This window comes from Rhinichthys klamathensis, unplaced genomic scaffold (genome assembly GCF_029890125.1).
Source record: "Rhinichthys klamathensis goyatoka isolate OS25496 unplaced genomic scaffold, OSU_Roscu_1.1 h1tg000330l_1, whole genome shotgun sequence".
Classification (NCBI taxonomy): domain Eukaryota; kingdom Metazoa; phylum Chordata; class Actinopteri; order Cypriniformes; family Leuciscidae; genus Rhinichthys; species Rhinichthys klamathensis.
Genome location: NW_026606845.1, coordinates 1,380,579 through 1,406,734, shown reverse-complemented (window position 1 = coordinate 1,406,734; position 26,156 = coordinate 1,380,579). Strand labels below are relative to the sequence as shown.

At 36.3% G+C, this 26,156-nt stretch overlaps 1 protein-coding gene across 1 annotated transcript in view; it reads left to right on the top strand.

The window, feature by feature from the left end:
- The window catches only part of LOC130105933 (B-cell receptor CD22-like), a 145,783-nt gene extending 120,052 nt beyond the window's left edge, over positions 1–25,731 (top strand). The window contains exons 6-8 of the mRNA XM_056272120.1: positions 20,685–20,762; positions 20,835–20,911; positions 25,674–25,731. Coding sequence (XP_056128095.1) covers positions 20,685–20,762; positions 20,835–20,867 — 111 coding nt within the window. The 3' untranslated portion in view covers positions 20,868–20,911; positions 25,674–25,731. The remainder of the gene's footprint in view (positions 1–20,684; positions 20,763–20,834; positions 20,912–25,673) is intronic.
- Positions 25,732–26,156: the final 425 nt, after the last annotated feature.

Sequence of the window (26,156 nt, the reverse complement as noted above, 5' to 3'; positions counted from 1 at the left end):
CCACACCGCTGTTCCCCATAGCGCCGCCTTTCCCGTCAGCAAAGTTATCACGAATGCCACCTTGGCTTGTTCGTTCTGGAATGTCCTGGGCTGTAAAGCGAAGTGCATGGAACATCTCGTTAAAAATGCACGGCAGTAAGCTGACTCACCCGCATAGGGTTCAGGAGCCGGTAGGCGTGGCTCCGCTGATGCAGGATTCGCCGGTGGTGTGGGAGGAACAGCGGGTGTGGGGGGCGCAGCGGGCATCTGAAGCTGTTGAAATTGTCGGGTGAGCTCGGACACCTGCGTCACCAAGGCTTGTATCGCACGACCCGTGTCACTCTGGATCCTCTCCTGGGCATCCATTCTTCTCACGCTGAGGTGGACGAAATCCTCCAGCGTGGTGGGTGCTCCTCCTGCTGCTTCCATAGCTGGGTCAGATCGTTCTGTCATGGTCTATAAACGAGGCTGGAAGCAAAAGCAGGTACTCAAAGATTTATTGGTCAGTAAACACAAACACAGAATGATGACACGGGCGTGGACGGATGACGCAGGGACTTTGATGGCCAGTGAAGAATCCGTGATGTGAAGTCCGTGCAGAGAAGAATCCGTGAAGAGAAATCCGTGCAGAGAAGAATCCGTGACGTGCGATCCGTGAGGTGAGGAATCCGTGCAGTGAAGACACGAAACAACAATCCAACACCGAGACAACGAATCCACAACAACACGACGAGGCAAACGGCAGGAGAACGGGACAGGAACACACACGAGACATCAACCAACGATCTGACAAAGGGAATGAGAAAATGGTGAGTATATATAGAGGAATGAGATCGGCTGCAGCTGGTGATGAGATGATGAACAGCTGGAGCGGATCAAGGAACGTCACTCAGTCACACCCACTACACACGTGCTTTCATACAACAACATAAACACGAGACAAGAAGGAACCAGTGGTTTGTATACCGTGACAGATTGTGACTATTAACAAACAGCCATTGTCATCTTGTTTGCTTCAGCTTTGAGCCATTGCTAATGTATTTTAAAAAGTCACAGCTACAGCAGCCAAAGAAAAACTAATGTTCAAAAGTCAAGGGTCAAGAGCCCAACTACAGCAATCACTGATCACCATTATGGTAACATCAAATGAAAATATAATGACGTCTAAACCTCTGTCACCTTTTAATAAGACCTTCTGTAGAAGTCTGACAGAAATAAAGTCTGTCTGGTTAGTATTAAGTGAAGCTGGTAATGCTGTTTGTGGAGTTGTTTAATCCTCTGCTGAGATCTTTTGCTAAGATTTAATGTCTTTTATCTTGATTTCATCTTTTTTTCTGTTCTTCTTGTTCCTCTTTCCTTCAGTGATTCTGATTGTTAACAGCAGGTGTTCATCAGGGTCTCAATTAACTTAGAGAAAATTTACTGAATTATTCCCTCAGTCAATTGGACTATATTAGTGAACTAATGTAGGGAATAGTGAATGAGGGTATAGGGTATGATTGGGAACACAGCCTCTGAGTGTCGACTTTAAGCGCTGGTAATTCACAGTATATTCCTGTAGGCTACTTTCTCGAAAATGACAAATATCACCACGAATGCATTTTTTTCTATGGTATATTACTGTTTTAATGGAAAACAGCATGTTACTGTAAAATTTGGCTGTTTTTTTACAGCAATTTTTTACAGTGTAGTCTAGTGGTTAAACATGAGATATTATTCGTCTTGTGTATATCTAACGGGCGATCTTTGGTCTCATTAATCTATAAATGGTTCCCTGGTAAATCGTTTTGGCTGAGGGCAAAGTGAAGTTTCATAACTATTTAGGCTATTTTAACGTTGTATCCTGCTGTATGTTTGACTGAAGCTACTTCTGTTATACTGATCAATAAAACTGAAAAATTTAACAAAAAGAGTTAAATATTAAAGTCACTATTTAACTTATTTTTTATTGTGTATATTCTGTAATTGATATTTCTTATTATATTGCTATTATTATAGTATTATTAATAAACTATGCTATTATCAATATTTGTATGATTGTATTATTGCACTTATGATATTATATAATTATACTAATCATTACTATTTTATTTGCTGTATACTATTTGTTTATTTTATTGACTAAACTATTTACTATTACTTCTCACTTTATGTTATATTTACTATTTGCATTGCACTGTAGTTGTACCATAACGTATTATTATAAAGGATCCATCAGTTATCTTTGTTATTGCTAAAATCTGGTCAATCACAGAAAATGCTTTTTCCACAATAGGAAAACTTAAATTATATCTCAGTGTGGGGGTCTTCACCATTCTTATCCAAGAATAAAAAGCCAGATACATGACAAGCCTGAGCTTAATTGACCATTCTTTATTAAAAAAAAATGTTTTACAAGTCTAACTATCGAGATTTTAAATAACTAGAGATGGAACTTTTTGTACACCACATACAAACCACTGAAATCGGTTGATAAATGTAAAAACACTTTGTTTTTATCCAGAAAAAACGCAGCTCCCCCGTTTACTTACATTTGTTCACAGCTGCAGTCTTGCCCTCCACAAAATGGCGGACCCATTGACGTATCGCAGCAACGTTCCAAAGCGGCCAATAGGGCGTCTATGTATTTATTATGTCTATGATGACAATGCCCACATCAGCCGTTCCACCGCGGCGGTAAAATGTGTGGTGTATTTGCTGCCTTTTACCGCTAAGAGGCGCTACAATCATAGACTATGAAAAGTGTTCGTTTATTCCGGTTTATTCTCTCTAATGCGTAATCTGCTGCCGCACCGCGCTGATTCAGAGCGATTGAAAGCTGGTAGCAGAAGAATTCAACAAGTGAAACGTGGTTAAAATAATTCATAATCACAATACTGAAATTAGGCTACTGAAATGTAATTGAATAAATAATGAAAACATTTCAACATAAAACATTGCAATAAAAACATTTAGGCTACATCAATGAGGCTTTACAACTTAAACAGCATACAGACGATAGCTCAGTGATCAACGCAACAACACGAGCTTCGAGGAGCTTCAATAGACCCGAGATCGAATCTCAGTGTAGCATACATGTTGTTAACCGATGTTGTCCTATGTTTATATTTTCCCACCTTGATGCTTAAATAGCTAACTGTTTATAACTGTTTACTTATTTAAAGTCAAGAGTTTTGTTTAATTATCATTACAACATAAATTTGCTACATTCCTTTAGAACCGCAGCCGCTGCACAAACGACATAAACTGATGAAGGAAGATTGTCAGCCGATTGCATCAGAAAATGAAAATGAAGAAGCTCGTCTTTAGTCTAAATTATTGTGTAATGTAAAAGAACACTAAAATTACTTAAGTTTGAAACCAAGTTCGAACATTTCAAGGTTTAAATAAAGTGTCGGGACAGTTTTTTTAATTTAAAACAGGGTTGCATCGGGTTTAGAGTTTATTTCTTTTGCGATGCAAAATAAGAAACACTAGGCTAATCTTATTATTGCGACATTTTAAATTTGTATTGCCAAAGAAATTACAGCTAAATTAAACAATTAAAACAGTACAAAACGAAAATTGTCCAAAGAAACATAATTAAATTAAAAACATGCGTTTTTCTTTGCCTCTCTCACGCTGGAACTCTTTTTAACACATTTATTTAGTCTCCCTCGCTGCGCATGCATGATATGATCAATGCATGATAATTATTTAGCCTTTAATTGTTGCTTCAAAGACACAGCATGTCTTGTTGAATTCACCTTACAATAACTTCAATTGAAATTTTGTGTGAAAAAAAAATTAAAATAGGCTACAATAAATAAACTACAATATTTATAATTTAATAAGATATGGAGCCTACATTTGGACACAGATTTATCCTTACAATAATTTTGCCTGCTCATCAGGCTGGCTATCCGACACTCTCCATATGAAAGAGGAACATCAACAGCTTTGTCCAGCAACTGTCCCTCCAACCCCCCACAGGCTATCGGAGTCTGAGGCTGACTTAACACAAAGAGAAGTCGCAATTCACACTTAAATCGACAGAGTTGATAATTAAGGAATTAAATGATTTAAGTTACATGTAGCCTAGTGATATTTCTGTCATAAAAGTTTATTACTAAATATTTCATTATTTCAATAATTAATGAAATAAAACTGGTTTGGGGCAGCTTTTTCCAAGCAAAACTAAATATAATCTGAAAAAACGCTTGTTAATTTGTTGTCATGAACAAAATGTTCAACTTAATATTAAAGTCTACATCTTTGGATCCTTACAACCAGGCATGCAATTTGTGAATTAAGTTTTTATTTTATTTTGTATTCAAATAAATATCGAAACACGGTGCTTCGTGGTAATGCTGCTAAATTAAATAACATTTATAGAATAAATATGAACTTAAATGAAACAATATCGCAACATTTCGACAAATACATTATTATGTTTTTACATTTTAATTCAGGGCGATAGCCTACATTTAATTAGAGCGAGATTTTCACCCTTGTCTTGTCATTTTCTCATTGGGAAGCGCATGTTTGAGTAGATCCTCTGTACCTCTCGTTTTCATATGGATTAGCCTACATAATCAGATAACATTTATTAGCCTAAATATTTAGACATTTAAATTCTTTAGACATAGCCGATTTCTTATCGTGACTGAGCTGAAGTGGCTTTCGGTTCATTTTTGTGACGCGCAGTTCCCGGAGACAGAGAGGACAGATATACTGTTTTTGTCGTTAGCCTAATATGAATACAAGTTTACAGTTTTGAACGATGTAAGCTACTCTACTCTTATCTGTATGACCAAAAAATTACGGAGTCGCCTATTAAGTTATTTTAGCTGTAATAATGAGATAAATAATCTAAATGAACGCGCCGCCGCGTTTGTCGAACACTAACTCACGATGCCAGAATAAAACCCGACTTTAGAAAAATGCATAGGGCCACTCGGCGTGGTGTGCCAAAACACTTAATTATAAACTTCAATATTTCATTCAAAATAATCTCAACACGCTTTGTGAAATTTTGAAAAGCCGTGCATGCATTCAGGCCACTGGAACTAATGAACAACTGAAACGCTGGCTTTGATTTTATTGTTTGTCGTTTAAACGTGCCTGTTGCATATCTCTATTTTATATATTCGATATTGGTGAAGTAGCCTATAGCATTGATTAGCTGTGGAGGGAGGGGTGTGGGGATTAAAATAATTCAGCAGAAGTAGGGATGTTTAGACCAGAAGGAAATCCCAGTCCCCCCTGGCAAATCACACTTTACTTAAAACCATGTTTTTAAAAACTCTAGGTTGTAGGGAACAGACCTCTCTGCCATGCGCGCGCACGGTTTGGAGCACAATATCTGTCTCGCATGCACGCTCGCTCTAGATAGATTACGGGACATTTTAACTAATTCACGGTATAACTAGTCGATCACGAGTGGCTCAACAGGTAGATCTATAGATAAACTATATCTTTCAGGAATTTGACCGACCGGGTTGACACTTCAGCGTGAGAAATCGGGGGTGTGGCGTGAGAGCCTGGAATAAAAAAAAAATATATATATATAGCCTATATAAAAAAAAAACTGTATGGTGTAACAGAGTTTTAGAGCTAGACAAATCTCTCTGCAATAATAAATATAAAATTTACAGCAGACCAAGTATGTGCGGGATTTGAACCTGTGTCATCTTGATGATGAACCGTAAGTTCTACCGCTCGGCTATGGATTTTGTTACTGAGAAATATCCAAACGTTTGATTATCACATGAGCGAGAAAACGTTTTGTCTTTAGCCTGTGAGTGTAGGCCTACTTTAGCCTTTTACAGTTTTAAAAGATTATATCTTATCTGTATGACCAACAATTTGTATAGGCTTATTTGGAAATTACCATAACTTGTAGTATTTCATCCTTAGGCTACACTCTCAGAAAATAAAGTACATAATTGTACCTTTAGGGGTACAATGGCTTGTCACTGGGGCTGTACCCTCAAGGGTACAATATTGTACCCTTGGCATAGGGTTCATATTTGTACCCTTGTGATTTGTACCTTAAGAGACCAGTCTTGTACCTGTGGTGACAATTTTGTACCTTTCATTTAACAGTACAAAAATGGACGACTTCAAAAATGGTACAAAATTGGCTTTGACAGGGTACAATTGTTGACTATAATGAGATTTATATATATATATATATATATACATATATATTACACACACGCTGAATTAAAACCAGAAATTATTAAATCCTTTTAATTTTCACATTTTCCAACATTTCATTTTAAACTCAATGTCTAACTGTGACATATAAACGATTATCATCTGAGTAAGAGTCATTTGCCTGAAAGTCCATTTCTTCTCCTTTCATCTCGACGTCGGTTACTTCTATGCCTACTTCTGATATTTTCTGAAGGACCTCCTCGGTTGAAAGCCCTGTAAGAACCATGAGTAACCGTGCTCTGACTTCTTCTCCACCGATGGCCAAAAGAAGTAAAGACCGAAAACTGGACGTTCTTTTAAATTGAGATTCAAGCAGCCAATCAGGGCTGGCTCTACATACAGTCTCAGAAAATAAAGTACATAATTGTACCTTTAGGGGTACAATGGCTTGTCACTGGGGCTGTACCCTCAAGGGTACAATATTGTACCTTAACCTTTAAAAGAAACGGTACATATATGTACCTTTTAATGCTTTTTGACCTTCAAAAAGGTACATATATGTACCTTGAGATCCAACCTCCAGTGTTAATTGAACTCTCCTGGGATTTTATATGACTCCAGACTCAAGAGTGTTAAAGTGTTAAAATATGAGTGTTCAATTAACACTCAAGAGTGTTAAAGTTAATGACCTAATTAAGTGATTCATTGAGGGATGATTGACCATTATTGAAGACACCTGATGTTAACAAGCAGAATCACTGAAGGAGAAAATATCATTTTTTTAAGACACCGTTATGGTGATCAGTGGTTGCTCTAGTTGGGCTCTTTACCCTTAAATCCTTAATTTTAGACTTTGTTTGGCTGTTGTATCTGAGCTGTAACTGCCAGATGAACAAAGAGAAAAGGTGATCAGGTTGTGTTGATCATGTATTGACATAATCATAATTTGCCTGAATCACTGAACTCATTTAGAATCTAATCTCAGACTTAAATGTATATTGTTGATTACAGCAGTCTGTGATTCCACAGCAAATGATTTCCAGCATTTTCAATGTAATCCAAAATATTTCTTAAAAGTTGTTCTGATCAAAAGACTTTAAAAAAAATACTTTATGTAGATACACTGACATCAACAATCAGCCTGTGAATCTCAACAATGGTGACAATAATAAAGCATGTTGCAGGGCATTCTGGGTGCTACCAATCAAAACTCATTCATGGCTCTCATCATGCATTGCGGTATGAATAAATTATGATCTGAATTGTTTTACTAATTTCCTTTTCCTAATTGAATATTCTTTTTGTCACCATTGTTGAGGTTCATACACTGATTCTTGATGTCTGTGTGTGCCTAAAATAAAGATTTGTTTTATCAGAAAAACTTAAGAAATCCTTACGATTAGAAAATTCTGGATCTTATTCTGTAGAATCACAGGCTGCTGTAATCAACAATGTACATTTAAGTCAGAGATTAGACTTTAAATGAGTTCAGTGATTCAGGTCAAATTTTGATTATCCAAACATAACCAACACCACCTGACCAACGTTTCTCTTTGTTCATCTGGCAGTTATAACTCAGATACAACAGAGAAAAATAATATAAGGTTAACAATTTAAGGGTCAAGAGCCCAACTAAAGCAAACACTGATCACCATAACGGTGATTTTTTTTCCATCCTTCAGTGATTCTGCTTGTTAACATCAGGTGTCTTCAATAATGGTCAATCATCACTCAGTGAATCACTTAATGAGCTCATTAACTTTAACAATCTTGATTGTTAATTTAACATTCATATTTTAACACTTTAACGCCGGGTTCACACCGGACGCTGAAGCGACGCGGAACGGAAATTCACGCGCGGTCCGGCGCGTGCCTGTTCACACCAGACGCGTGTTCTTCGCGGAGGTCGACAAGCGCTTCTGCTCAGTTGTTTATTCAGAGCTATTTTTTTTTTTACATCATGGGTAAGTAAATAACCTCATAATATAAATACAACATGTTTCTGTAACCAAGAAGTTTGTGCCTCTCCCTCTCGTTGTTTCCCTGTTTGTTTGTGTGTTCGCATTTGTCACTCGCGGTATTTTAATTTGAAAATTGCTTTTATTTTGACAATTGACCGGATAGTCGAGTGTTTCTTGGTGTAACTTCCTTCCGGAATTGACGCGGATCACTCGCGGCTCGCGGAAAAAATAGACCAGACGCCGAAACTGGCGCTTCACGGCGCGTGCCGCCTGCGCCGCACCGCGGCGCTCCGCGTCTGGTGTGAAAGACACCATAGGTTAACATGGGCGCCGAAAGGAAGCGGCCTCCGTTCCGCGCCGCTTCCGCGGCGCTTCAGCGTCCGGTGTGAACCCGGCGTAACACTCTTGAGTCTGGAGCCAAATAAACTCCCAGGAGAGTTAATTTAACACTGGAGTTTTTGCTGTGTTATAATGATTTAATATCAGTAAATTGACTTACAAAACTTTTATTTCCTTTATTTCAAGGCTACTTAAATATAGTGATAAGTTAAAATCTACCTTAAATGATTAAGGTATCCTTAAAACCTTTAAAAAAAAAAATTACTTAGCAGAGGCTGTCTTTTGATATTGTACCTTAACCTTTAAAAGAAACGATATATATGTGTACCTTTTAATGCTTGGGGACATATATGTACCTTGGGGGACAGAAATGGACTCCTACTGTACCCCTATTTCTGACAGTGTACTGTTAATAGACATTAGCCCCACTTACGTTTTGCTAAATGTCCCTTTGCGCCACCTGGCGGTCATTTCGCGTACGACTTTGAAATGAGACTGGTTTATTTTTACCGCGGTGGATGGCTAAAAATGGTATGTGGATGGCTAAAAGGTGTGACTAAAAATGTGCTTTTGGCTGTCATTTATATTTTGATTGTTTGTATATATACATATATATATATATGTGTATATATATATATGTGTATATATATATATATATATATATATATATATATATAATGAGCCTTTCATTCAGGGGTGTCACACAAGAAAGAATGCAAGGACAATATATAAATAAATAAATTTTTATATACACACACATATATATATATATGTGTGTGTGTGTGTGTGTGTGTGTATATAAATATTTATTTATTTATATATATATTGTCCTTGCATTCTTTCTTGTGTGACACCCCTGAATGAAAGGCTCATTAGTATGCAGTCTGCTCAGGTGAGAACTGCCCTGATTATTCATGAGGGGGTTGGGCCGATCCGCCCATCCGCATATTGCCTTTGCAAACAAAAAAATGTTTTTCACAATTTAAAACAATCTATTGTTTTATGTGAATGATTAGGCAGAATGATTTTCAGATCAATTTGAAGCAAATACTCTAGGCGACAACATCCACTAGTCAAAAGTCTTGTGGACAGATATTTAGTATGTTATTTGTGGCCTTATATTAGAAACTTTATTTTTTATTTTTTTCAATAACCACGCATAAACAATATTCTCTCAAAAATACAAACATGTACATACATGTTGCTCACATATTATGGTAGCCCTGTGTGTGCTATATAGAGTGTAATTTCACCTGTGCCATAAATATGTTTATAAGCAACTGAAAAAAGCACAAATGTCAGAGCATGCCAAAACATCTCAAGGACCCCGAAAACACCTCAGACCCCAGAGGGTTAAACAGTGAAAAATTCAACTGGGATGTTTGTTGAAATTGTCCAATAAAAACCAACTGCAGCCACTGATAAATACTTTTACCTGACATCTGTAGATCCTCCAGTGAAACCTGTGATTTCCATCAGTCCATCTGGTGTAATAGTGGAGGGAGATTCAGTGACTCTGAACTGCATCAGTGACTCAAACCCTCCTGCAGAAATCCGCTGGTTTAAAGGAGGAACGATTGTAAGATCTGGAAGAATCTTCAACATCTCAAAGATCAGCTCTGATGACAGTGGAGAATACAAGTGCAAGTCCATCAATGAACATGGAGAGAAATACTCTGATAATGTGACTTTAAACGTCATGGGTGAGTTAATAATCATCTGTTCAAAATCACATTGTTCAAAAACTTCAAATTCATAATTTTCTAACATTTTTTTGGTTTTTTTTTGTCTGTTTTAGACCATCCTAGGAGCGTCTCAGTGTCCATCAGTCCATCTGGTGTAATAGTGGAGGGAGATTCAGTGACTCTGAACTGCATCAGTGACTCAAACCCTCCAGCAGAAATCCGCTGGTTTAAAGGAGGAACGATTGTAGGATCTGGAAGAATCTACAACATCTCAAAGATCAGCTCTGATGACAGTGGAGAATACAAGTGCCAGTCCATCAATGAACATGGAGAGAAATACTCTGATAATGTGACTTTAAACGTCATGTGTGAGTTAATAATCATATGCACATTGTTCAAAAACTTCAAATTCATAATTTTCTAACATTTTTTTTGTTTTTTTGGGGGTTTTTTTTGTCTGTTTTAGACCCTCCTAGGAGCGTCTCAGTGTCCATCAGTCCATCTGGTGTAATAGTGGAGGGAGATTCAGTGACTCTGAACTGCATCAGTGACTCAAACCCTCCTGCAGAAATCAGCTGGTTTAAAGGAAGAACGATTGTAGGATCTGGAAGAATCTTCAACATCTCAAAGATCAGCTCTGATGACAGTGGAGAATACAAGTGCAAGTCCATCAATGAACATGGAGAGAAATACTCTGATACTGTGACTTTAAACATCATGTGTGAGTTAATAATCATCTGCACATTGTTCAAAAACTTCAAATTCATAATTTTCTATCATTTATTTATTTTTTTTATTTTTTTTGTCTGTTTTAGACCCTCCTAGGAGCGTCTCAGTGTCCATTAGTCCATATGGTGTAATAGTGGAGGGAGATTCAGTGACTCTGAACTGTATCAGTGACTCAAACCCTCCTGCAGAAATCCACTGGTTTAAAGGAGGAACGATTGTAAGATCTGGAAGAATCTTCAACATCTCAAAGATCAGCTCTGATGACAGTGGAGAATACAAGTGCAAGTCCATCAATGAACATGGAGAGAAATACTCTGATGCTGTGACTTTAAATGTCATGTGTGAGTTAATAATCATCTGTTCAAAATCACATTGTTCAAAAACTTCAAATTCATAATTTTCAACAAAAAAAAAATTTGTGTCTGTTTTAGACCCTCCTAGGAGCGTCTCAGTGTCCATCAGTCCATCTGGTGTAATAGTGGAGGGAGGTTCAGTGACTCTGAACTGCATCAGTGACTCAAACCCTCCTGCAGAAATCCGCTGGTTTAAAGGAGGAACGATTGTAAGATCTGGAAGAATCTTCAACATCTCAAAGATCAGCTCTGATGACAGTGGAGAATACAAGTGCAAGTCCATCAATGAACATGGAGAGAAATACTCTGATGCTGTGACTTTAAACGTCATGTGTGAGTTAATAATCATCTGTTCAAAATCACATTGTTCAAAAACTTCAAATTCATAATTTTCTAACAAATTTTTTTTGTGTCTGTTTTAGACCCTCCTAGGAGCGTCTCAGTGTCCATCAGTCCATCTGGTGTAATAGTGGAGGGAGATTCAGTGACTCTGAACTGCATCAGTGACTCAAACCCTCCTGCAGAAATCCGCTGGTTTAAAGGAGGAACGATTGTAGGATCTGGAAGAATCTACAGCATCTCAAAGATCAGCTCTGATGACAGTGGAGAATGCAAGTGCAAGTCCATCAATGAACATGGAGAGAAATACTCTGATACTGTGACTTTAAACGTCATGTGTGAGTTTTATGAATCATGTTCTGTATTTTAACCACATACACCTGCTTTCTTTCTTATCTGTCAGTGTATTTTGTCTGATCTAGTCCTGTTAAACATTGGTGTGTTTTTATCTGTATTTCAGTAGTCAGAGGTTTCTCATCTGTAACTGTCGGTGTTGGTGGTGTTGCTGTCGGTGTTTTACTCGGTGGAGCATCAGGTGCTTTTATTATGTACATTTGGTAAGAAGTTCATTTAAAAAAATCTCCTTCTCTATGTATGAAGAATTACTGTATTACATTTAGGTTAAGTGTTACATTTAAAGCGGCAATGTGTACACAGCAAAATCCCCAGAGTTAAATTAACTCTGCTCAGAGAACATGTGGTCCCACTCTACAGAGAGTTAAAATAACTCTGAATCAGAGTTAAAGTTAATGAGATACTTAAGTGATTAATTAAGTGATGATTGGGCATTAATGATGAACACCTGCTGTCAACAAGCAGAATCACTGAAGGAAAGAGAAACAACAAGAACAGAAAAAAAGATAAACACAAGAACTACAACTGACTTCTAGCCACAGCCTTAGATGAAATCAAATGTAGACAAAAGACATTAAATCTCTCTAGTTCTCAGCAGAGGAGGATTAAACAACTCCACAAACAGCATTACCAGCTTCACTTATTACTAACCAGACTGACTTTATTTCTGTCACGTCTACAGAAGGTCTTACTGAGAATTAACAGAAGTTTAGATGTTGATGATTTATTGAAAATGTTTGATCACCATTATGGCGATGAGTGTTTCCTTTAGTTGGTCAGATTTGACTCTTGGCTTTTTTCCCGAGTTTGTGGTTTTTGTAACAGGTCTTACCAATACACGTAATTTATTACAAAGAAAGCCAAAAACAAAGATGATCAGGTGATATAGTTTTCAACAACAACAAAAAATAGAATAATGCACTTATCTCATCACTGTCCAAAAGTGGTTATATGATGTTAATACATTATATTCACTAACAATACTCTCTTGACACAGATCGGACATTCTGATTTTTGACTTTTAAAAAACCTTATGGGGATTATTTTTTTTTTCAAGACACAGACATCAAGAATCAGCATATGAATCTCAACAATGGTAACATGCTTCATGCGGCAATGCATGCTGGGAGCCACAATAATATAAAACGTATGGCTCCCAGCATGCATTGCGGCATGAAGCATGTTACTTAGCAAACAAGCTTATTTGATGTGGCAGTATTTTACAGTAAAAACGACATCTTGTCTTTCATATGTAACATATCGTTTTTATGATTAGGACATATAAATGTTAATTTGCAGTTTAATACGTTGCTTATACAAAAATATTTTATTTCAACATATTTCAGTCGATTTTTACTCATCTCAGTATTGGAATATAGTTGGGCAAAAGCTGTTCACACACAAAAATGCGATTCATATTCAAACAGTCTTTTTGTTTACAGACACTATTTCATATCGCGATTAGAACAAAGCACTTGAAAATAAAGAAGTACCTATTCCTCAGCTGGATCCGTTGCTCCTCCAAATGAAACTACCTGCTCTTCTGAGGTAATTTTTTCCAGGATTATTATTAAGATAGTATTATTCCTCACAGCGTCGTAAATATGAGTCTCTTTCGGTGGGTTATCCAGCTGATGTGTGGGCGTGGATCGCCTCAGAGCATTTGTGTTTGAATAGAGCGCGCGCTCCGTGGGCGTGGTCAAATTAACTTTAATGAGCTGAGACGAGAACGACTATCATCTCTCTCTTTTCGCACAGATTACATAAAATGAGAAAATTTATTTTTTATATAAATTACTACATTTAAAAGAAGATCATTCAGGCTTCATGCCTATGTGCCTGTATATCTGTTTGACTGAGTATTTGCAGAGTTACAGTTCATTTTTCGGACGCGTTTCAGAATAGACTTCACTGACAGAGAGAACGCATAACGCGCATCATGTTTATTTTTCTTTATTAGGCGAAAAGCACAACACTTTGTTTTTATTGTGAGCTTCCACAAAAAATATACAAACTTAACAGGATCGAATGATGTACAACACTTATATCTACACTCAAAAAAATGATATGTTGGCTTTACTTAACTTTTTTATGTAAACAGGTTCCACCGGTTCCACATAACTATGTTTCGTTAAACAAACATAATATGTTCATGTAACTTCAACATCATGGAATTTGGTCATTTTAAGCGACCCAATTGAACTCTGAGCTAATGAGTTAATTAAGTGAATAACTGAGTGATGATTGAGCATTATTGAAGACACCTGATGTGAACAAGCAGAATCTCTGAAGGAGAAAACCAGTGAAAACCAATGAACTAAGGAGATCTGATGGTGTTGGTTGTGATTTAACATAATCATTATTTCACAATCATTTGACCTCAATCACTGAACTTATATTGAACTCAATTTCTGAGTTAAGTTTACCTTACTGTCATTGTAGAGCATACTATTTTTAGGCTTTTCAATGAAATTCAAATGATCAAATCAAGAAATAAAAAATAAACTTCTTAAAAAATATGTTGAGTAGGCACACACAGACATCAAGAATCAGCATATGAATCTCAGCAATGGTGACAAACAGATCATAAGCTCATTATTGATTCATGCAGCGATGCATGATGGGAGCCATGAATGAGTTTTGATTGGTGGCACCCAGAATGCACTGCAACATGCTTTATAATTGTCACCATTGTTGAGATTCACAGGCTGATTCCTGATGTCTGTGTGTGCCTACTCAAAATATTTTTTTAGGAAGTTTCTTTTTTATTTACTGATTTGATCATTTGAATTTCATTGAAAAGTCTAAAAATAGTATGCTCTACAATGACAATACTGCTATTATTCGAGAGCTTAACTTAACTCAGAAATTCGGTTTAATATAAGTTCAGTGAATCAGGTCAAATGATTGTGATATAATGATTATGTTAAAACACAACCAAAGAGGCGATTGGCATCTCACAACTCGCACTTTATTACACAATCGAACTTGTGTAACTGTCTGTCACAAGTTACCGACCACAGCGTTACTTAACAAAATAAGGTAAAAATGAGCATCAAACAGAAATAACCCGCATACATGGGCATGTGTTCGAGGCGCACGGACTGCAAACAGTTCAACAGGGAGCGCGCAGTTCTTAAAGGGGCCACACCTTATTTCCACTCGTTACAGTAGGTGGACCGTTCGAATGCAGTAGGTTGTGAGAAAGTGAAAATGGAACTCGTGAGCAGAAAAAGTGTTGTTTGGCAGTAGCCTACTTTCAGTGAAAAGAAGGCAATTCAAGTCGAGCTACATGTTCAATTTGCAATGCCGATTTGTCTCATGGTGGCAAGGACTCTAAACAATAGGCTACACAACATCGCCGCTGTTAAAATGCATAATGTTGCTTATTCTTTTTTCTTTTTTTTTACAGTTATAAAAGTAAAGTAGTGTTTATTATTTACAGTAATAAAATAAAATGAAAAATCCACTTTGTTTACTTCATTAATGTGTTTACTGTGTTAATGGACTGAGGATGAGAGTAGGATTCGGTATTCGGTTTCGGATTCGGCAGAATCTTAACCAGTGGATTCGGTATTCGGCCGAACCCCACAAATCTGGATTCGGTGCATCCCTAGTTAATACATTATATTCACTTACAATACTCTCTTGCCACAGATCGGACATTCTGATTTTTGACTTTTAAAATACATTATGGGGATTTTTTTTTTCTAAGACACAGACATCAAGAATCAGCATATGAATCTCAACAATGGTCAGAGGTGGAAAGAGTAATAAAATATTCTACTCAAGTAAAAGTACTACTACTTCAATTAAATTTTACTTAAGTACAAGTAAATGTACCGGTCTAAAAATCTACTCAAGTAAAAGTAAAAAGTAGCTCATTTAAAATTTACTCAGAGTAAAAGTTACTGAGTAACTTTTTTAACAGCGGGGGTGGGGGACTCTCCCGTGTAGGCTTGTAATGGTATGAGATTTTCACAGTATGATAACGTCTCGGTTATCACGGTTTACAGTATTAATAAATTATTAAATAAATAAACTGTATTATTAAATTATGGGTATTATTATCATCAGTTAAAATTACAGTTAAATTAAAGGGTCACTTCAGGATTTAGCATTAAGCTTTGTATCAGTAGAAAACCTGTAGTATTTTCGAATTACCGTGCTTTAATTTTTCAGAAAATGTTTGTTTCGTTTTATGATTTAATCCAAATATATTATCAAAAACGGTTGTAATCAAATGTAAATGTAAAATTGTGTCCTTTTATTTTTTGGGGAACCGCTGCAAAAACAGATTTACTAAATTAAACCATGGACAAAAAATATATTCTTTTAAATAACGTTTAAATAAAATGTATTATTATTGTTGTTATTATTATTATTATTTAGAGAAGTAGGCTACGTTCTATTGTATGCTTATAGTAATATATTTCTGTCCTAATTTCTCCTAGTAAAACCAAACTTTTATTTTGACGGGTTGTAGTGAAGACCAAAAGTGTAAAAAAGTGTTTCAAAGTGTATTTGACAATGGTTTATCTCAAATAAAATTATGAAAATGCTCATTAGGCGTTCTCTCAGAGCAGCTCTGGAAATGTTCATGTATTCATATCCTCAAATTGTTTGTGAGACTCTGAATGTCACGCGTACTTGAGTATGTAGTTAGTAGACTAAGCGGCGCAGCTCAGCAGAACAAATAGGGTTATATTTACATGCAGTATTTTTGTGCTTAGCTTAAATATTCACAGACCATGTCGCGATTGGATTTATTGCACAGTTCTACTTTCCATGTATTCATCCATCCATTATTTTACGTGACATCTGCGTTATGTAAATTTCATTTTCATGACTGGATCCCGGGGTTCCCTCTGCATCACGTAAATCGGGACATACCTTTATCTGCAGGCGGGATGGTGTCCTATATCCTCCTTTTGCAGCCACTTTGCATCCACATTTTTTGCAAATTGGATATCTATCCTCGAGGACAACCACGCTTTTTTTTTCTACAAAGTATTTTCATACTGGCCATAATTCGCTTGGCGCTTCGGTTTCAGCTTCAGCTGTGTCTGCGTCACCTTTTTTGCGCGTTTGTTCTCCCGCCCTTCAATCAATGCAGTAGTTTCCGGAGTGTGTTTTTTTTTCTTTTCTTCTTGTATTATCTTTTTTACTCAGTAACGGATATGATTTCAAATGTAGCGAAGTACAATACTTCAAAGAAAACGTACTTAAGTAAAAACGACTTAAAAAAGTAGAAGTACACAAAAAAACTACCCAATTACGTAACGCGAGTAAATGTAATTCGTTACTTTCCACCTCTGACAATGGTAACATGCTTCATGCCGCAATGCATGCTGGGAGCCATACGTTTTATATTATTGTGGCTCCCAGCATGCATTGCGGCATGAAGCATGTTACCATTGTTGAGATTCATATGCTGATTCTTGATGTCTGTGTCTTGGAAAAAAAAAATCCCCATAATGTATTTTAAAAGTCAAAAATCAGAATGTCCGATCTGCGGCAAGAGTGTATTGTTAGTGAATATAATGTATTAACATCATATAACCACTTTTGGACAGTGATGAGATAAGTGCATTATTCTATTTTTTGTTGTTGAAAACTACATCACCTGATCATCATTGTTTTTAGCTTTCTTTGTAACAAACTACATGTTATGGTAAAACCTGTTACAAAAACCACAAACTCAGAATAAAAGCCAAGAGTCAAATCTGACCAACTAAAGGAAACACTCATCGCCATAATGGTGATCAAACATTTTCAATAAATCATCAACATCTAAACTTCTGTTCATTCTCAATAAGACCTTCTGTAGACTTAACAGAAATAAAGTCAGTCTGGTCAGTAATAAGTGAAGCTGGTAATGCTGTTTGTGGAGTTGTTTAATCCTCCTCTGCTGAGAACTAGAGAGATTTAATGTCTTTTGTCTACATTTGATTTCATCTAAGGCTGTGGCTAGAAGTCAGTTGTAGTTCTTGTGTTTATCTTTTTTTCTGTTCTTGTTGTTTCTCTTTCCTTCAGTGATTCTGCTTGTTGACAGCAGGTGTTCATCATTAATGCCCAATCATCACTTAATTAATCACTTAAGTATCTCATTAACTTTAACTCTGATTCAGAGTTATTTTAACTCTCTGTAGAGAGGGACCAAATGTTCTCTGAGCAGAGTTAATTTAACTATGGGGATTTTGCTGTGTAGTGTACCTATAATGTACTTGCATGTAAGTATAAGGGAACAATTTGTAAAGTTTGGGGAATAAAGGGGTAATAACCAGGAGAATTAAAAAAAATCTGTAAGTATTATAGAACTAGGGGGTACTTATTCTACTATTAACAATCTTATATTTGGGAGCATTTTAGCGGCGAACATACTCTGCGTACCTTTTTGTAATAATTGTGTTGTTTTTTTTATAGCAAAAGTGCAGATGTTTAAGTTTGGGCAAACATGTTTCAAGGCAAGAAAAGCTAAGACTATTGCATTTTTTTAAAAAATACTGGGTAATATATCTGGTTTCATGTGGTTACAGGGTAAGTGGTGCTTGTGTAATAAATAAAGGTTTCTGAGTCAGTGATATAAGATTGTGTGTATGCATTTTTATTTTACTAACCCTGTAACTACATGGAACAAGAGGGTAACAAGCACCACTTTAATTTACGGCCCGCAATATCACACTTACCCTGTAACTACCTGGAACAAGGGGGTAACACGCACCACTACATGAAACAAGAGTATCTTTCCCCAATATTTAAGCAAATGTTGCAATAGTTTTTGTTTTCAGTGCAGTTTTGTTAAAAAGATTACATTATAAATGCATAGATATGTACCCTGTAATTTTTAAAAAGCCTATACAGTATGTACTGGTTCACCATTATTTCAAAAAGGTAGCTACGCAGTGTATGTTCTCGCTAAATTGCTCCCAAATGTAAGATTGTTGTATCATAATAGTAGAATAAGTACCCCTTGGTTCTATAATACTTACAGTATAAATAATTCTCCTTGTTTCTTTATTCACCCCTTTATTCCCCAAACTTAAAATATTGTTCCCTTATACTTATATTGTAAGTACGTTATAGGTACACTATAATTACCAAAAGTTAAGCTGTAAAATCGCTTTAATTACGCAGTACTTTCCGGGCTGTAATCTAAAGCGTTACCACGCCATCTCTGTTGTAAAGCTGAAATTGCAGTTATTTGTGGAGTTATCTTCTGTATGTGGGTTGTGCATCGGCACGGCTCTTCAGCGCGAGTGAATCTAATGTTTTGAGGTGTGTGTGGGTTTTCTGATGTTGGAAACTTTTCTTCGTCGTCAAAGCAGAGACCAGGAGACGTTGGGATATTTTTCAAGCAGAAGTTACTCTTTATTGAGAGGTCGCTGTTGCATCTCTGTAGTATCCAAGTCTAAATCAAGGCAGTATTCATTTTAGTTCATATACCTTTCATGGTGAGGGATTTACATAGAGGTGGAGACACTCTGAAACAAAGCATGTAAATGAAGTACAGGAGTCAGCTCTTTACCGGAAACTCCCCAGCCCTGATCTCATCAGCATAACAGTGTGATTCAAATGCATAGAAACTAATCTAATCAGCCGGACTATTCAACGACTGGGACAGGGGCTCCTAGAGCCGTTAAAGACAAAAGGTGATAGTCTCAGTATTGTAATCTGATTAATTTAACTTACAATAGAGAGATCAGGACAGGCAGGAATCTCTTGCTGGAAACTCTGATATAATCATCATTTATACCTCAAACACTAAATTCAGTCTCCTGAACTTTCTCAGTTTATATACTATTGTATTGGAACCTAAATTAAACATTTAATAAATTTGTAATACAACACTGTCAACGCACCCGTGTGGATCTTCACTGTACATCAGGATTACAGTTACTACGACTTGGAAGTATATCCAAAATAAGCTCTCTCATAACTTGCACAACATAACTGAAATGTACTATAATGACCATAACAAAGCGAGAGAGAAAAAGCACAACAAAAGGAAATCCATAACTGTATGGATGAAGCGAACAAATGTGCTACTGTTATGGCAAGCCGTTTTAGCTTAAATTGTACCCAGCGTTACTCGTCGTAATTGCATTTTTACTAGTAAGAATTGAATTAGAGAGCTCTGCAATTCAATTCTTACTAGTAGCAATTACAATTACAATCCACACACATGATATAACCTACTAGCCAGGACTCCTTCTTTATGTGTACGGACGTGAGGTAATGACACAAAGATTAACAGGAGAAAACTCACTTTTCACACGAAAACCGACACGGCCAATCAGATTATAACACATTATTACAAGCGTACAGTTGTGAATCCGGCTAAGATAAGGAGATAGTTTTGAACACTGTTATGTTCTTGCTCAATAATTTATTTTGAATTATTTTTAACCAAAAAAAGTTACGGATTGCAGCTTTAAGTAGTATATATATATATATATATATATATATATATATATATATATATATATATATATATATATATAAATGTGTTGTTTATTCATCTTTCTTCTGACAGTCTTACTAAAAGGATGGACAGAAGATCTGCTATGAAGGAGGTGAGATGATCTCAATTCTTCAGTGTTTTCCTGCATGCAGAGATGTTTCCTACAGCCGCTATGAGCCGTACAGAAATATTAAGAGTATAAGACACACGCGTCTAGTGTCCAAACACCTGATTCTTCAGCTCTAGATCCAGTAAAACTGATTTCAAGATCCTCTAAACATCACATTCAGTGTTTAAAACATGAACTCACAATGTGTGTGTCCTTCTGTCTCTCCTGTAGATCTCTGATCCCAATGAAGACACATATACAGCTCTTGATCTCAAGTCCACGACCTCTGACCTGTACGACACACTCACAGTAAGTGAGACGTCAGTCAGATACTCCATCACAGATGATCACATGACCGATCTCTCGCTCTCTTTCACACAGACCGTTGATCGCAGACCTCCTGAAGACTCCTGAAGACTCTTGATCCTCAGAGCTTTTCTAAACATGAGAATCCATCAGTAAGTGTCAGAACCTGCAGCTCTTCTCAATATAATCAATACAACTCTCTTCAGTATAGTCTGATTGTGTTATGTATCTTGTGAAAGCTTTTATAATGTTGTTTAATGAACTTCAGTCAGTCTTTCTTCATCTTATTGTTTGTTCAGATCAACAGGAAGTGCAGTGAGAGGCGGAGCACAAATGAACCAATCCTGAGCTCTATGGGCGGAGCCACTGATGATTGACAGGGATCATCAGTAATGAGTCACAAGAGACTTATTTCTGCATAGTTTAAGAAACATGATGTAACGGTGGAATTAAATGAAAGTTAAATGGTGATTTGTCATGTGTAAATATATAATGTTAAAATTAAGTCAGCAGAGCAAAACACATAAAGTGATGTTCAGTTGTGGCAAACAAGCTATGCTTTCTCATTTTACAACATTTTCCTGCTTTTAAATCATAATTGATCATTTTATTCTGATATACTGAACAAAATCATAATTGTGTGCATTCACAATGGAAAATGTATAGGGTTTTTTTTTTTTTGCTCTCAAAGTGCTCAACATAATGAGCTTCTGTTATTCTGTATTTTGTGTTCCTGTAAATCTTCCTTTAAATGTTCAGTTTTATTTGTGATCATCTCATATTTGCTTGTACAAACTTTATGAGCACATCGATACTGAAGTATTTATCGATTCTCACAAGCTACTTATTTGGTATTGATTGCATTAAAATATCAATTTTAAAATTGTATTAATTTCAAAACATGAGTTTCTGCATCACTTTTATTTGTTTTCAAAACTTTTTTATGTTTGCTCCAAAACACTCCTGACATTTAGCTGGACAGTTTATGGATATGATTTTCCTATAAGTGTAATGTAATTTATTTTCTAAAAAATATTTTGAAAAATCACATACCCATTTAAGAAATAACTGGTTTTGACATTGGCATTGTTAAAACTGTAACAACAATTGGTGTCGTATCAAAATAAAAAAGTTTGTTATGTTTTTAGACCATGTGTGTCCTTAATAAAGCTTTGATGATGATGATGAAGATGATACTGATGTTCTTTCTCTCAGTGAGAGGTTCAGACAATATTCATCATTATTCTCTAGCAGAGGTGGGTAATCCAGGGGCCAAAGAGTAAAAGTCCTGCCATAAGTTTATTCCAACCATGACCTCAGTCAGCTGATTTCACTAATTAGTTCTGTCTTCTGTCTGAATCAGCAAATCCAGGTGATTGGAACAAAATACTGAGGAGGACTTTTACTTTTGAACCTGGACTTTACACCTCTGGCCACATGTCAGCCAAGAGTAAAGAAATAAACCAGAACTGGATCTTATCGTAGCCAAAATAATCTGTGTATATTAAATTAGAGTAATTGCAACCTTAATAAAGCCTGTTAACAAGCAGAATCACTGAAGGAAAGAAGAGAACAGAAAAAGAGACGAGCAGAAACACAAGAACTACAACTGACTTCAGACACAGCCTTACATGAAATCCACTGAAGAGAAAAGAAGACATTACATCTGAAGATCTCAGCAGAGGAGGAATAAACAACTCCACAAACAGCATTACCAGCTTCACTTATTACTAACCAGACTGACTTTATTTCTGTCAGAGGTCTGCAGAAGTTTTATTGAGAATTAACAGAGGTTTAACTCTGTTTCATTTAAAGTCATCATAACAGTGATTAGTGTTTCCATTAGTTGGGCTCTTAACTCTTATTTCATCTAATGTCTATTTTGGCAGCTATGGCAGTGTGTGTGTTAAACACATTTGCAGCAGCAAAGAAAGCTAAAGTGAAATGAGATCAGGAGATGATGGTTTTATAATCATCATGAAATAGACCCAATCACTGAGGTAGGGCTGGGCGATATATCGCACGATATTGTTATGCGCATCTCGTCAGCAAAGCCGGTTCCTTGATTAGTAGTAAATCGCCTTCACCTGCTTTCAGATGGAAGATATGATGCAGATATGTGTTAAAGTTAATGAGATAATTAAGTGATTCATTTAGTGATTGAGCATTATTGAAGACACCTGATGTTATCAAGCAGAATCACTGAAGGAGAAAATCACAAATTGTAAGCCACCGTTATGGCGATCAGTGTTTGCTTTAGTTGGACTCTTGACCCTTATTCTTTCACTTTAATTTTGATTTGTCTGCTGTTATTGATTTATAACAGTCAAATGAACAAAGAAACGTGTGATCTGATAGTGTTGGTTATGTTTTGGCATAATCATGCTGTAATCTGAAAAATTAAACTTATTGAGATAGTTCGGTTTAACTCGTTAGCAACAGCTTTGTGATTCTACAGCATATGATTATCAGTATTTTTCTTATAATACAAAATATTTCATAAACATTGTTCTGATCAAAACCCTTGTAAATGAATTTAGAAACACAGACATCAATAATCAGCCTGTGAATCTCAACAATGGTTACAATAAAAATGCATGTTGCAGTGGCTGCCACCAATCACAACTCATTAATGGCTCCCATCATGCATTGCGGTATGAATAAATTATGATCTGAATTGTCTATGTAATTTACTTTTCCTAATTGAATATTCTGCTCATCACCATTGTTGAGATGCATTGACTGAATCTTGAAGTCTGTGAGTGCCTAAAAGAAAGTTTTTTTTTTAAAACAACTTTTAAGAAATCCTTTATATTATATCTAAAATTCTGGATATTTATCCAGAATCACAGTTATGCTGTACATAACTGTACAACTGTACAATAAGCTGTACAACCAACAGCATAAATCACAAAAATAATGATCAAATAGTGATTGTCATAATATAACCAACATCATTAGATCACTTTATTTCTTTGTTCATCTGGCAGTTATAACTCAGATACAACAGCCAAACAAACTCTAAAGTTATTATTCTAAGGGTCAAGAGCCCAACTAAAGCAAACAATGATCGCCATAACGGTGGCTTACAATTTTAGATTTTCTCCTTTAGATGCTCAATCATCACTCAATTAATAACTTAATTATCTCATTAACTTTAACACTCTTGAGTGTGGACTCATATACACTCCCAGGAGTGTTAATTTAACATTGGAGTTTTTGCTGTGTACAAAGAGCCGTAGTTAACTGACAAGCTGAGCCATATCGCATTAAATGTCGCTGGCGATACGTCCGCGATATTAATGCGATATGGCTCAGCTTGTCAGTTAACTACGGCTCTTTGTAGTAAATGCCGCTCCATCTGAAAGCAGGTGAAGGCGATTTACTACTAATCAAGGAACCGGCTTTACTGACGAGATGCGCATAACAATATCGTGCGATATATCGCCCAGCCCTATGTGTATGTCAATGTAGGCCAGTTTTTTTTTTATGTTTGTTAAAAGACTTATTTGACGAAGATGAAAAGATTCTCATGCTGCAGATGTGAATATATTAATGGAACAATATAACTGTTGGATTATCAAAACCTCAATGAATCAGTCTATTTCATGATGAGTATAAATCCATCAACAGAAAAACATCATCACCTGATCTCATTTCACTTTAGCTTTCTTTGCTGCTGCAAATGTGTTTGACACACACACTATCACAGGAGCCAAAAAAGACAAAATATATATTAAGAGTTGAGAGCCCAACTAAGGTAAACACTAATCACTGTTATGGTGACTTAAAATTAAACAGTTAAACCTCTGTTAATTCTCAATAAAACTTCTGTAGACGTCTGACAGAAATAAAGTGAGTCTGGTTAGTAATAAGTGAAGCTGGTAATGCTGTTTGTGGAGTTGTTTAATCCTCCTCTGCTGAGATCTTCAGATTTAATGTCTTCTTTTATCTTCAGTGGATTTCATCTAAGACTCTTTGCTCTTGGCTGACATGTGGCCAGAGGTATAAAGTCCAGGTTCAGAAAGTAAAAGTCCTCCTCAGTATTTTGTTCCAATCACCTGGATTTGCTAATTCAGACAGGAGACAGAACTAATTAGTGAAATCAGCTGACTGAGTTCATGGGTGGAATAAATTTATGGCAGGACTTTTACTCTTTGGCCCCTGGATTACCCACCTCTGTTCTCTAGTGATTAAAGATGAAAAGTAAAGTAAATGCTTTACCTAAGAAGTGATCATGCAGGCGACAGATTGAAGTGACCTCGGATGACTTCAGCTAGAAGAATAAATATATGTTTTAACCAACGCATTCTCATCCTTTGGCGTCATATAGGTGACGCCATATGACATTTCGTCGAAATCTTACGCACATGGCATCCTTTAGCGTCACTATAACACGCACTGTTATGGGTAGGTTTAGGTCTGGGGTAGGGTACGGTTATGACGCCTTGGGTTCTGCGTCTCATATTGACGCTAAAGGACGCCATGTGCGTAAGATTTCGACGAAATGTCCAAAGCGTCACATGTATGACGCCTAAGGATGAGAACGGGTATGACTTCTGACTTCCTCGTATGACTTCTGCTAGAAGATTAAATATATGTTTTAACACATGTTGGGTGCCTCTCTCTAAAACATTCCAGTAAACAGACCTGTAATTATATAACTAAGTAAACCCATAAGCCTGAAGAAATCATTCAAATCATTTAATATGTAGATGGATAAATATTGATTAATACCCTTGATAATCGCTCATTAGTAGCGCTGGGTTTTTAAAAATGTGGTCAATTTAATATCGATTCTCAAAAGACATAAATCGATTTCCTGTATTTATTTCCGCAAACATTGAACATAATATCTGATTGATGTTAATCTTATTACTAGTATTCTCCATTATTCTCTTATTGTTTGTTCAGATCAACAGGAAGAAGCTGCAGAAAGAGGCGGAGCACAAATGAACCAATCCTGAGCTCTTTATTTCTGTATAATTGAAAAAAACATGATGTGACAGTGGAATTAAATTAAAGTTAAATGCTGGTGAATTATCGCTGTGTAAAAAAATATAAATATAAATGCTAAAATTAAATCAGAGGAGTAAAACACCTAAAGTGATGTTCAATGGTGGATACAAGTGCATTTCTCTGCTTTTAAATAATAATTGATAATTTTACCCTTATATACTGAAAAAAATCACAATGGACACTATCATTTTATGGTCAATATCATCAGCTTCTGTGTTTTGTGTTCCTGTAACTTTCCCTTTAAGTGATCAGTTTTATTAGCGACGCGCTCATACAATACTAGCCCACCGCAGAGCCACACGCCACAGCAGCGCCAGACCAGCAGTCTCAGACCGGCCGTGAGCCTGGAGATTACAGCAGCGTTAAGGTCAGGTTTAG